Here is a 12865-nt window from a genome sequence, read left to right as displayed (position 1 = left end):
CGACATTGGCAAAGTCTTCACAAAAAGACATGAAAATTTGCCAATTTGCAACCAAGTTACGTAGTTTTACGTAAAATGCGTAGGATTCCAGGACAGCATGGTCACGTGACTTCAGGTTTCGGTGTTTCGTAGCAACCACGCAAGTGTTATCTTGGAGAAGCACGGGAGCGAACTGCAACAGTTTGCGCTGTTTCACTCCACGGATTCAGATTTATTTGTGGAGGCAGAGAAGTAGTATGTGGCTGAGCACTATTAAAGTCTTGTTTGTCTCCATGAACCAACGCCATCGCCAATCTGCTGACGTGAGGAGTATCCTTTTACTGAGGCAGCGTGCTAACCACAGCTAGCTTCTTAAGTCACTTCAGTGCTGGACTAAAACACCGTTCACATTCTAATGGTAATGTAAGAAACCAATTAATAATACGTCTACTTGTATGCATGTTCGTTAAATGCAGAAAAGTTTATTCTTACCAGACGTGGATATACTGTGTAAGTTATTCGCCCTTTTACGTTTTCTTCCACTCTACGATTGTTAAATTTAACGATGGAATTTAATGAATGTTGGTGTGAACGATCAAATCATCAATTGTTACGAACGAAAACGGACAAACAATGTTATGTTAATGTCCCAATGTCCTCAGCCTGCCTCCTCCACGCTCGTGACGGTCAAATCCACCAATGTAGAACGCAGTTGCAACCAGGTTGCACTCCACCTTTAGTCCAAAGTTAGCTGGAATCTGCTCCAGCTCCCCTGTGACCTTAATGAGGACATGCACTTACATGATGGATGAAGGATAGAATATTACTATTTGACATTCCGTGCTGTATAAAGCCACTTTGAATTGCAACTACATTAATACATTGTATTGAAAACACTGATGATTATTTTTGCAAAGGCACCTTTGTATTCCATTTTATTAGAACGTGTATGACATCCGATGTGTTCATCCAAACCATTCACGTAATTTTTCAAATTTTGTGTTGTGTATTTTAACATCTACCTCCTTCTGTACGTGTTTCATATAGGAGATGACCCAGCAACCAATCGATGGGCGTAAAAAGTTTATCCTTACCACTACAGGAAACTTCTATGAACTAAAGCCGCCATCCCTTCTGAATGACAGCCCAGAACTCAACAACTTCTTGGATGATGGGAACCAATTTGTCTTGTCCATCACCAGACATGAAAGTGATCTTCACCTGTCAAATAAGGTAGCGCAAACTTCAATTATCAAAAAGATTTTTTTCGTGCATCAAGGCATCTTATACAGGTGAGTCATCCCTTATCCCACGCCATATCCTACTCGGCCAATGGTGAGTCCGGCTTTTGTTACCATGACAACGGGATAGAGCCTGAGCTTTGCCACAACAGGCCTAGCAGGCAAGCTCTCATCATCTTGCCAGCAAGTGTATGGGTAACAGCAGTCTTGAATCTCAGCACTGAGTGCAATTTCTGGTTGATGTTTGGCTGTCTCCTTTTCCGTGTCACTCGGCGAGGTGGCTCTTGTCACGTCACCTGTGTTTGGTGGCTCTGGATCTTTAGCCACTCTAGTTGATCATGCATCTGTAGAAACTTGGTATCAGGGAGGTTGTTACCTAAATCAATCCCACTGCTTTGTAACATTGGGGCGAAGATGGCTGACTCGCAGACATTTTCAGAAATCGTCAGAGGAGTAAATATTTAATTGGTTGTTTAATTTTACACTTTATGTTCAGGCAGCCACTTTAAATACAGAAGGATTTGTCTACAGGCAGGTACAAGCACATTTCCCCTTTAAATGAATTTCTCTTCCTTCATCAGATCGAAGCATTGGAAGCCGGCCAAGAGAAAGTGTTGGTGTTCTTCAAGCTCTACCCCACAGTGATTACAGTGGAGAACCTCCACCAGAGCATCCTCGTATCATCGATGCTGGACTCCCCTATTAACACTCTATACCAGGCTGTGAGACGGGTCTTTGCACCTGTGCTGCTGAAGGATGAACACTGGCGTTCGGTGTTTGATCCTAAGCTTGCGAGTTTACTCAGTGAGTTGGAGCTGGGTCTGGGCTCAGTGGTCCGCCAGTCAGGAGCAACACCGTCTGACTTGAAAAGAGGACACTCGGAAGAAGATGTTTTGGGTATGTGCACACAGACCATTAAGTTGTAGGGAACTGTGCCCACTTGTGCAACTGCGTCATCTCAGTTATTATTTTTTAATTCTCCTCTCAAAAAGAAAAAAACATCCCAGAAATAAATTGTGTTGTACAGGCTATGGGTAACATTCATTTTTTTAAATGACACATCTTGGTATCATTTATTTTAATCGGAAAAAATGGCATTTGAAGAGGGGTGTGTAGACTTTTCATATCCACTGCATGTGTCTGTAAAAAAAAAAAAAGTACCTCTTTATTGGGCAGTGGGTAAAGTTGAGTCAAAAATGACGCCACATGCCTCACACTTTATCACAGTAGTTATAGATGTGAAAACAATTTCATAAATTATCACGAAAGAAAAGTACAACAATTGTCTGAATAATCAAAGAAACTTTGAAAAGGTTGCCATGCTAACTTTTTTTTTTCAGTTTATCTGAACCCAAATTTCGAGTTCATCCAGTTGTTAATTTGCTCTAGGCAGTGACACAACACGTTAATTGAACTGCTGTCATTTTTGGGGGCATTGATGATTATAGCTGCCAACATTGGCGTTTTATAGCAATTTCACCCAAAGGTCACGTTTACAGACAAAAAAGGGTCCAAGTGTGACTTATAGCACAAAAACCAAACCAAACATGATATATCAATTCTAGCACATTGTTAGATGTTATAGTACTTATAGAAAATTCATATCTTTCAAAATGGCCATCCGCGCAACTTTCTCCAATAATTCATGTGACGTTTTATACGTGTCTAACTGATGCAGGTATTCTTACACCCAATGATGAGTTCCTGTACTGGGCGGACGTGTCGGAGTCTGCAAAGAAGACCAATGTGAAAGAAAGGGCTGCATATTTCACTGAACAATTTAACCTTGTGGAGAAGGTATATAACACTATATACTGTATATGTAAAAAAAAAAAAATACTTAAAGTTAAGTTTATCACCAATTGTTGTACAAAATACAAGCATTTTCTGACAAGGATAACAATGATTATGTTGTTAGCAATTCACTTGGACTTTGTGGGTAAAATAAAAAAAAAAGATGAATAATGAAGATGTTCACTTATAAATGGAATGCTTTTCATCAAAGCAAGACAAAATCATGCAAACTACCCTTGTGTATGTGTCTCCATCAGGAGTATTGTGGTCTTGATGGCCTGTCTTTGTCCGATGTTCTGGATCTAGTGGAGCAGAGTAGAGACACACTCGATGGTGTCTGGCGGCAGCTTGATTACGAACCTTACCCAGAAACACGCATGGTCCGACTGATGGACGTTATTGGTGAGAATTAGCCTCAACAAGACATGTACTGAGTAATTACTACTCAAGGATTTTTTTTTTTCTTAAAGGAACATGTTTTTCAGGAATTTGTTTTTTAAAGTAACGTCATTCATGTCTTATTTCTTTTAAATCTTCAAGGTGGAGCCCTCGGACGATACGTCCAGAAGAAGCTCAGTGATCTCAAGATTTTTGAGCAGCCATTTGTGTCTGTGAGGGAGAGCTGGAAAACGGGGATCGCTATCTGTGAGCATTGGGTTGCAGCTTGTGAACATCTAACCGGACAGGTGCGAGAATGTTTGAAATAGTGAATAAAACTAATGATAAAATGGTTCAAAAAAAATATTGGATTGACTGACAAATATTTTCAAAACAATTGACCATTCTCAATGTCTGCTTTTTTTTTTTTTTTTTTTTTTTTAATCCTTCAAAAATTTTACTGCCAGGTCTGGAAGAGACATGCTCCTCATCCCTGGAAGGGAAACAAACACTGCCCGCAAATGCTACATTGCCTTGGCAAACGATTGGATGAGGTATACCGCATCAATTCAATCTATCAATCCACCTACCTACTTCATGAGTAACGAGTATTATTTGAATATTTCTCGCGTTGTTATTTAGAGCCTCTCTCGATTAGTTGAGTATGGAATGCACTTTCTCCATCAGGTGGTGTCTTTGCGGATTTTCCATGAAAAGCTGCTGCGTTTGCTACCGGGAGGAAAGCAGCAGGCTCTGACTTCAGATTGTGTGTTTGAACCGTTCTCTGGCCTTAATCCTCTCCAGTACAACCCCTACACTGAGGTTAGTTGACTGGACTGGTTGTGTGCATGTGCACCTACAATGTGCCTGGAGGTTTATTGACCACTTCTTTATGTAAACCTCTTTGTCCCAATAGAATAGATTTAGCAAAAGTGCCACCTGTACAAAGATGTGACCTAAATATTAGCAGCTCTTGCCAAAAGCTGCACCCACAATAATAAAGATGCATTTAAAGTAATAAATATGTAACAGCGTTGATCAAACCATTTTCTTATCTGTAACGACATGATTCTTGCTTCATCTCTTGTCTTGCATCCCATCAGATCATGCACCTTTGTCAGATGTGTCCAAAATGACTTCTAACTGTACGTCAGTGAAGGATGAGCAATTTGTCTCCCTGATTCAAAATTTTTTGTATGTTTTTGTAGCCCCTTTGGAGGGCAGCAGTGGCCCAGTTTGAGCGCATCATGGCTCCTTCAGAGCGGGAGGTGGCTGTCAGACTAAAGAGCTACATCGCTGATGTACAAGACAACCCACAACAGGTTGTGTAACAGCTCCGAATAAAAAATGTACACCCTACTCTTGGTTAACTTTAATGTATGCCCACTACAAGTACATGCTATCTCTGTAGCTGTTGCAGGTGTTTCAAAAGCACAAGGAGTTAATCAGGCGGCCGACCATCAGAAAAGAGCTGCAGTCTGAGAGAGACACTCTATTGGCAAGACTTCTTGACTACAACAAGGGTGAATTTGTCTTTCTTTCTGTCACTGTTTACTAACAAAGATATCTCACAATTTGGAACCGCTCTTTTTTCAAAACTAGGATGAAGAAATAACATGTTAGATTCTAGAATGAAAAACATTAATTTTGTTACTTGTCTCTTAACTCTTTTAATAGGGTTGAAGACAGACTTTGAGAGTCGCTGCCATGGAACTCCAGGAGAGAAGGGTGGCCCACTCATGGGGAGAAACCTCTCTGATGTGGTCAATAGAATTATCTGGGTCCAGCACATCATACACAAGGTAGCCTTATAAATGAATACACATAACTGTTCAGTCGTCTGCGAGGACAAATTTTGCACATTTTATTCTGGTTTAGCCATGCTCTTAAAATTGTACATAATTATGAAACCTCTGCATCTCTGAATACAGGGAACATATAAACTTAAAAGAATGAAGAGTAAATCATCAAAAATACACAAAGACCGCTGGGGGATATGTTCCTCCCTAAAAATCAGCCAATAGGTGACTCACCTACATGCGGGTGTCCACTGTACAGTATGTGTATTATTTTGTGTTTGCATCTTTCTTTTTTTATCATTGAGATTGCCCTAAATCTGTGATCTAAAAAGATACACACAATGAAAAGCAAAACTAAAGTTAAGGAAATACACACTTGACCAACAAATTGTACAACAATGTAAATTTTCACGCCACTCTAAAACCTCAATGGAATGCAATCCAAAGTAAAGTCATTCTTCGATCTATTTTAAGGTGACGGTCCCATGTTGAAATGCAGCTGTGAAAAATGTCACTAAAACTAGAGCGTTAGTGGTGGACTTTTTGCCCAGTGCTGCATACATTTTGGTTAATATATTAAAACTCATGGTAGATTGCTCCTTGCTTGTGCTTTCCACCCTACATTAGGTGGAGGACTGTGTCCGCATTGCCGAGGCTCTGCTGTCAGATCTGTCAGGGTTCAAAGGGTTTGTGCATTTCTGTGATGACTCGCTGGAGGTTTTGAGGGCTTATGAACAGGAACTGTTTGAAGACTGGTCCAGAGATCTATTGTCTAGTCTGGCTGATTCCAAGTCAGGACTCAGGTGAGACACAGTGAACTTTTTGTAAAATAATTCATAAAACGTACAAAGAAGCACAGATTTATAACAAAACTCTGCATGCAGGGCTCCAGACGAATATTTTTTTACTCGGAGCATAGTAGCCCCAAACTTAAACCATTTAGTGGCAGTCCGTTGCCTTGAACACACTGTCCGCCGATATATTCCACATAATCTTTGTTACTTTAGTCTCCAGGCAAGTGATAGAGTGATGGAACTGGATCATGCAGATGGCAGGTTGAAGATCCATTACTCTGACAGATTGGTCAGTCTGCTCAGGGAGGTCAGACAGCTCGCTGCTCTGGGCTTTGCTATTCCTGCGAAGATCCAACTCGCCGCCAATACTGCAGACAAGTTCCATCGGCAGGCCATTGTCCTCAAACAGGTGACTTTTGAGTTTTCCTTCCCTGATCTTATTTTTTCTTCTTTTCATTCAGATCGGGCTTACCTTATAACACAGCTTTGTTATGTTGCATAGGTGGCAAACTTTTACAACACCATTGACCAGCAAATGATCCCTTCTCAAAGACCAATGATGCTCACGCTTGCTTTGGCTTTTGAGCAAGTTATCAAGGTAATCCCAGTGTCATGGCAATGACACAAATGCTACTGTCCTTATTACGAGCAAGTTGATTATTTTTATGCTCAAATCATTGCATAATTGTTTCTCTAACTGTGTCATTGTTATGGTAATTATTATGTGATAATATAATGTGTTATCTCATGTAACACCTCTCTTGTCTTTCCAGAATCCTCGCTCTCAGTCAAAAGAATCTGGCAGTAAACTGCACATCACTTGGAACAATCCCAAAGAGCTGGAAGTTTACATCTCTAAATTGCAGTCTGCCACTGAGAAACTCTCCACTGAGAACAGGAAGCTGCGCAAATGGCACACGGATTTCACAGACAAGGTTGGACCGTACCGTTTGGCTTGTAATCACTTGGGTAATAATTTGACCCATTCTTGTTGTGTACTGTATATATTTGTGGACAATATCTCATAATTGGCTTTATGTTCATTTTTGTGTGTGTTGCCAAGGTGGTGACATTGATGAATATTGACTTACTGAGACATCAACAATGGTGGAAAGAAGGCCTCCAGGAGCTCCGCACTGGTTTTGCCACTCTGGAGGCCCAGGTAGAGATTGTTTTGTGTGTGTGTGTGTGTGTGTGTGTGTGTGTGTGTGTGTGTGTCCGTTATTGTGAAATCGATGTATCGTTGTGCGAGATTGAGGCTGAAGTATTTAGTGACAACCTTTGTATTTTGATATTCAGGGCTTTAGGTCTGATGACATGCAGGCATGGAGGCAGCACTGGAATCATCAGCTATACAAGGCACTTGAACACCAGTATCAGACCGGTTTAGAAGCTCTGAACAAGAACCTACCCGAAATACATGTTGACCTTACTTTCAAGTGAATGCCACGTCTTTATTGTCATCCACTATCCCTCGTTTCAATTTCACAAAATACATTTTCAGTGTCCTTTTTCCGGTGTGTTGCCAAGGTGGTGACATTGATGAATATTGACTTACTGAGACATCAACAATGGTGGAAAGAAGGCCTCCAGGAGCTCCGCACTGGTTTTGCCACTCTGGAGGCCCAGGTAGAGATTGTTTTGTGTGTGTGTGTGTGTGTGTGTGTGTGTGTGTGTGTGTGTGTGTCCGTTATTGTGAAATCGATGTATCGTTGTGCGAGATTGAGGCTGAAGTATTTAGTGACAACCTTTGTATTTTGATATTCAGGGCTTTAGGTCTGATGACATGCAGGCATGGAGGCAGCACTGGAATCATCAGCTATACAAGGCACTTGAACACCAGTATCAGACCGGTTTAGAAGCTCTGAACAAGAACCTACCCGAAATACATGTTGACCTTACTTTCAAGTGAATGCCACGTCTTTATTGTCATCCACTATCCCTCGTTTCAATTTCACAAAATACATTTTCAGTGTCCTTTTTCCGAGCAGGCAGGGCCGGTTGCAGTTCCAACCGCCATTTGAGGAGATACGAGCACGCTATTACAGGGAGATGAAGAGGTTCATCTCAATCCCGAACCAATTCAAAGGAGTCAGTGCACCGGGCGATCCGGTTATCTTTGGTGCTATGATTGAGAGGAATGCTTTTGGGTTCCTCACCATCTTCAACAAGGCAGAGGACCTCTTTAGCCGCTTGCAGGCTATTCTACACAAGTACAAGGTGCCTGAACAACGTCATTTACAACATATCACTTCAATTTAAATAATTTAAACTTTCCCAAGTGAAAAATGAAGGCTGTTGGATGTTTTTTGTCAGCAGTTATTCATCTATTTTTTGAAAGGGAAAGCCCGACCCTTCTTTGTTTCCTTTTTTTTATGTAGTCATCATTATTCTATGTTCAATATCATTTCTCCTTTCTGACACAGTTGCATTTAAAATGAGGAATCATGCACAGCCCACAGTTTTTGATCGTGTGTGTGTGTGTGTGTGTGTCTGTGCGCGTGTATTGTGTGTTTGTTTTGTTTGTTTCTTTAGGAGTGGGTGGTACTAGGTCAGGTAGATTTGGAGAAGTTAGTGGAGAAACATCTGACCTTTGTGCAAGATTGGGAAAGAAATTTCAAGGCTCTGAAAGCCAGAGGAAAAGAATCAGAACGCCTGCCCAGGTACATATTACACAACACAACAAGTATACTCTACATCTCTCTGGATACTCAAGGAACTGATAAAAGCCAACTATTCACAGTAGCGGGAGGCGCTGTATATCCTGGATTGGTTGCCAGCAAATCACAGGGCACACATATATTTACAATACATGTCGACAAACCACCATTCACATTTACATTCACACCAATGGTCAATTGGAATCTTCCGGCAAAGTAACGTTTTGATTCGGAGGGATTAGGGAATAAAACTGTAATACCTACCTAAAAAGGAAACTCACAAAAGCATAAGTAGGACACGTGAACTCCACACATTTGGGCCTGAGCTGAGATACACAGGGCCTCTTGACTGTGATGCAGGTGTCCTAACTTGTCCACCATGCTATGTGCACCAAAAAATACCACTTAAGTGGTCTTCCTGGGGTTTTTATCTGTTTTTATTTTTTAAGAGCAACTAAAAATGGGTGTGGGGAATTGGGCATTTAAACAATGGATATACTATAGACAGAATGAACAAGTGCCCTCACAAGTAACCACGTAAAACACTCACTTTTAGCACTATTTGAACTAATGTCTTTCCTTAATGCAAATGCATGTTCTTTCTTATTATCAGCCAGGAGAAAGTTGACTGTGTCACAGTTAACTGTGAGCCACTGAAAGCAGCCATCGATAGGCTGATCCAGAGGCTCTTTGACTTGCTGCTTCTGTCTCTTCGGAAGTCGATACAAGGTAGAGGGCACAATAAATAAATAAATCAATTAATAAATTGAACCAGAAGACATTTTAAATCTCTCCTTTACCCTTTTTTGTCTATTGTTTTAGACTAATTCCATGTATGATTCTTGTTGTTTGATTGCATCCATTTTGCTCGATTTCAGGTCACACACAGGCCATAGACAGTTTTGTGTCAGAGTCAATGGAGACCTTGTCTACACGACCAGAAAATATTGAAGCGATTAGTACTGCCAGCAGCAAATATACCCAGATAGTGGCCAACAAACCTGAAGTAAGAGACAAATAACCCATAATGTGGAATTTAGAACACACAAAAAAAGTTGCATTTTGCTACTGTATTTTCAAATAGTTGAATGTAAAAGGTTGAACGCGATCCATTTCAGCATGTTTTTTACCCCTACACTATTCATTTTGAATTGTCATACGATTGCAAAAGTAAGTGAACTGCTTTGCAAAAATTTGAAAAACAAAGTAACCAATTAACTCTGACCATAAACTCTTAACAAGCGTCGCGAATACAGACTCGTGACATGGTGATGAACCTGCAGAGGTAATGTTACTGCTTATGTCTGGCGGGTAAACATAGCTCACTTTGCAATTTAAATTCTCTTCTTTTTTAATGTTGACTTACTGTTAACCTAGCAAAATTCTTTTTACCAATTTGGCCAAAAAGTTGTGACTCATTTTCGTTTCTCTCCAAAAAAAGTTGCATTTTGCTACTGTATTTTCAAATCGTTGTAAAAGGTTGAACGCAATCCATTTCAGCATGCTTTTTGCCCCTACACTATTCATTTTGAATTGTCTTACGATTGCAAAAATAAGTGAACTGCTTTGCAAAAATTTTAAAAACAAAGTAACAAATTAACAAAGTGCGACCATAAACTCTTAACAAACGTCGTGGATACAGACTCGTGACATGGTGATGAACCTGCAGAGGTAATATTACTGCTTGTTCCTGGTGGGTAAACACAGCTCACTTTGCAATTTAAACTCTCTTCTTTTTTGACATTGTCTTACTGTTAACCTACCCATATTCTTTTTAGCAATTTGGCCAAAAAGCTGTGACCCATTTTCATTTCTGTAGTCATCATTAACAATTTCCTCATTGCAATTTTCAATACACTTCTGCAATTGTTTCACAAAAAATGATGAAAGAAGCAAAACACACAGCATAAATCCCTTTCCTTGTAGTTGGAGTTAAGAGACCCCACTCATGGAGGGGTGTAGGTATTGGTAAGTCATGCAGCTCACTGCTAACTGTATGGGTCTGACTAGATCCTGCCTCAGTTCAAGTCAGCAGAGGAGAAGAACCGTTTGCTGCGAGCAGTATCAGGGGCGGGGCTTGACTCTCTCTCCTCCCTGAGGGCCAAATGGGACAAACTGGAGCTTGTCATGGAGAGCCATCAGCTTATGATCAAAGATCAGGTATACCAGTGGAGCATCATGGTTTGGGTTTTCTGATGGGACACATCTTCTGCCGGTGGTTGACTCGTTGTGATATCATGCTCTTCTCCTTTCTAGGTGGAAGTGATGCGAAGTCACACCACAGATCGTATCAATGCCTACAGGGCAGATCTGGAGAGGTTCAAGGCCCGCTGGGACCAGCTGAAACCCAAAGAAGAGCTGCTTGAATCTGGTGATCATGAAACCCTACTTGCCAGTCTTCAAACCATCAGAGATAAGCAGCAAGAGTTCCAGGAATTAGAATTAATGCGCAATAAGCTAATGTAAGTAGTTTATTATATAGTTTATAGTCAGAATTTTTGAGGTGTGGAGAGAATGTATGGTTTCTGATCTTCCCACCCTCTTTTTCTCTTTACACTACTTCTCCTCTCCTTAGTGAGGACTGTGTGTATTTCGACCTGGAGGTTTCAACTTTCCCTCTTGCTGAAGAGACAAAACAAGACATGGAGGAGTACAGTCAGATGTGGGGTCTGTATGAGGAGTGGCACCAAGGCTTTACGGAAAAGGCTCAGGAGGACTGGATCTCCTTCAGGTAAAGTAACAAACACAGATCAAAAACATAGCACTGTTCTAATTTTTGTTCTTACTTTAAATGTTTTATTTGCTTCAACATTTTTTTCCCATTTGACAGGAGTAAGACCTATCTGTTTGAGGAGTTTCTATTCACGTGGCAGGACAAACTTCGGAAGCTGGAACAGCCTACAGCCATTTCTGTTAAACTGCAAGAAGAAGTGGACAAATATAAGGTACAACATCTAGTTAAAAACATGTATTTTCTGTGTCAGTTGATATGCATGAATTGACATTGTTCTGTGTTCCTTACACTCAGCAACTAACCAAAACATTGCTTTGCTCATGTAAAATATATATTGCTAATGCATTTTTAAAAATGATACATTATTCACCAATGAAAAGTCATCAGTGGGGGCATCACGGTGGTCGACTGGTTAGCACGTCAGTCTAACAGTGCAGAGGTGCAGGGTTCGATTCCAGTTCCGGCCTTCCTGTGTGGAGTTTGCATGTTCTCCTCTGTGTGGTACTCCAGTTTCCTCCCACATTCCAGAAACGTGCGTGACAAGTTAATGGAACACTCTAAATTGTCCCTAGGTGTGAGTGAGTGCGAATGGTTGTCCATCTATGTATGCCCTGCGATTGGCTGGTAACCAGTTCAGGGTGTCCCCCGCGTACTGCCCTAAGATAGCAGGGAAAGGCTCCAGCACACCTGCGACCCCTGTGAGGATAAGCGCATTTACAAAATGAATCGATGGACAAAGCCATCAGTGGGGCTGTTCTTAAGCTGCCGCTATTGTGAAAGCGCTATAAAAATGAAGCTGTATTGTATTGTGTTGTATTGTAAATATTAGGGGATTGAGTTCATGCCCCACTTAGTTGTTGTGATTGTGTTCGATTTGAACGTTTAAATGAATAACTTTTCAATCTGTGTGTTCAGAACATTGTTCCAGTACTGAAGTATGTGCGTGGGGAACACCTGTCTCAAGATCATTGGTTGGACATGTTCCGTTTACTTGGTCTTCCACGGGGGATGACTTTAGAAAAACTCACCTTTAATGACCTCCTGGGAGTGGCAGATAACATTATTACAAAGGCCATGGAGCTTAAGGTATAGTATAGCGGATATAAAAGCACTGTTCAAATGTAAGGTATTCGGGACATAAAAAAAGGAGACAGAGATAAATCATTTCAAATTTTTACCACTAATGAGACCGATAATGTAATACAGCTCAATTAAAAGAAATTTTCGAGAGGGGAAGTAAAGATGAACTGAGATGATGTGGCTGCGCACCCTCTTAAAACTGGCAATGTCCCATTGTTCGGAATGAACGTTATTATTAATGTGATTGACATTAAACTCATGTTCCATGGGAGTCAGCACACACATGCCACCATTTAAAGTGTTTCTGATGAACCCCAAATACATTTCCGCTATTCTCATAGGTTTTTAACATCATTGGTTGCTTTCTTGCACGAGCCTGAAAGTTTTAACTAACTATTACTACTGT

At 40.7% G+C, this 12865-nt stretch overlaps 1 protein-coding gene across 3 annotated transcripts in view; it reads left to right on the top strand.

The window, feature by feature from the left end:
- The first annotated feature begins 142 nt into the window (after positions 1–142).
- Positions 143–12865, top strand: part of dync2h1 (dynein cytoplasmic 2 heavy chain 1) — a 59713-nt gene continuing 46990 nt past the window's right edge. Inside the window, exons 1-26 of one of the 3 annotated variants that reach the window (XM_019886006.1) lie at positions 143–302; positions 1027–1212; positions 1802–2117; positions 2899–3017; positions 3272–3416; positions 3555–3700; positions 3860–3946; positions 4080–4214; positions 4601–4714; positions 4804–4915; positions 5070–5194; positions 5819–5994; positions 6199–6394; positions 6488–6583; positions 6759–6920; positions 7049–7147; positions 7285–7424; positions 7977–8205; positions 8521–8648; positions 9259–9374; positions 9524–9651; positions 10656–10805; positions 10902–11107; positions 11221–11376; positions 11476–11590; positions 12295–12465. In XM_019886006.1, the coding sequence (XP_019741565.1) occupies positions 237–302; positions 1027–1212; positions 1802–2117; positions 2899–3017; positions 3272–3416; positions 3555–3700; positions 3860–3946; positions 4080–4214; positions 4601–4714; positions 4804–4915; positions 5070–5194; positions 5819–5994; positions 6199–6394; positions 6488–6583; positions 6759–6920; positions 7049–7147; positions 7285–7424; positions 7977–8205; positions 8521–8648; positions 9259–9374; positions 9524–9651; positions 10656–10805; positions 10902–11107; positions 11221–11376; positions 11476–11590; positions 12295–12465 (3819 nt within the window). In that variant the 5' untranslated portion in view covers positions 143–236. Of the gene's footprint in view, positions 398–1026; positions 1213–1801; positions 2118–2898; positions 3018–3271; positions 3417–3554; positions 3701–3859; positions 3947–4079; positions 4215–4600; positions 4715–4803; positions 4916–5069; positions 5195–5818; positions 5995–6198; positions 6395–6487; positions 6584–6758; positions 6921–7048; positions 7148–7284; positions 7425–7517; positions 7615–7753; positions 7894–7976; positions 8206–8520; positions 8649–9258; positions 9375–9523; positions 9652–10655; positions 10806–10901; positions 11108–11220; positions 11377–11475; positions 11591–12294; positions 12466–12865 lie in introns of those variants that run through there. The other 2 variants (XM_019886007.1, XM_019886008.1) reach the window with 2 other exon arrangements.

The sequence above is a fragment of the Hippocampus comes genome, unplaced genomic scaffold, assembly GCF_001891065.2.
Source record: "Hippocampus comes isolate QL1 unplaced genomic scaffold, H_comes_QL1_v1.1 scaffold29, whole genome shotgun sequence".
NCBI lineage: Eukaryota > Metazoa > Chordata > Actinopteri > Syngnathiformes > Syngnathidae > Hippocampus > Hippocampus comes.
The sequence above is the reverse complement of the archived record's forward strand: the minus strand, read 5'-3'. Positions and strand labels throughout refer to the sequence as shown.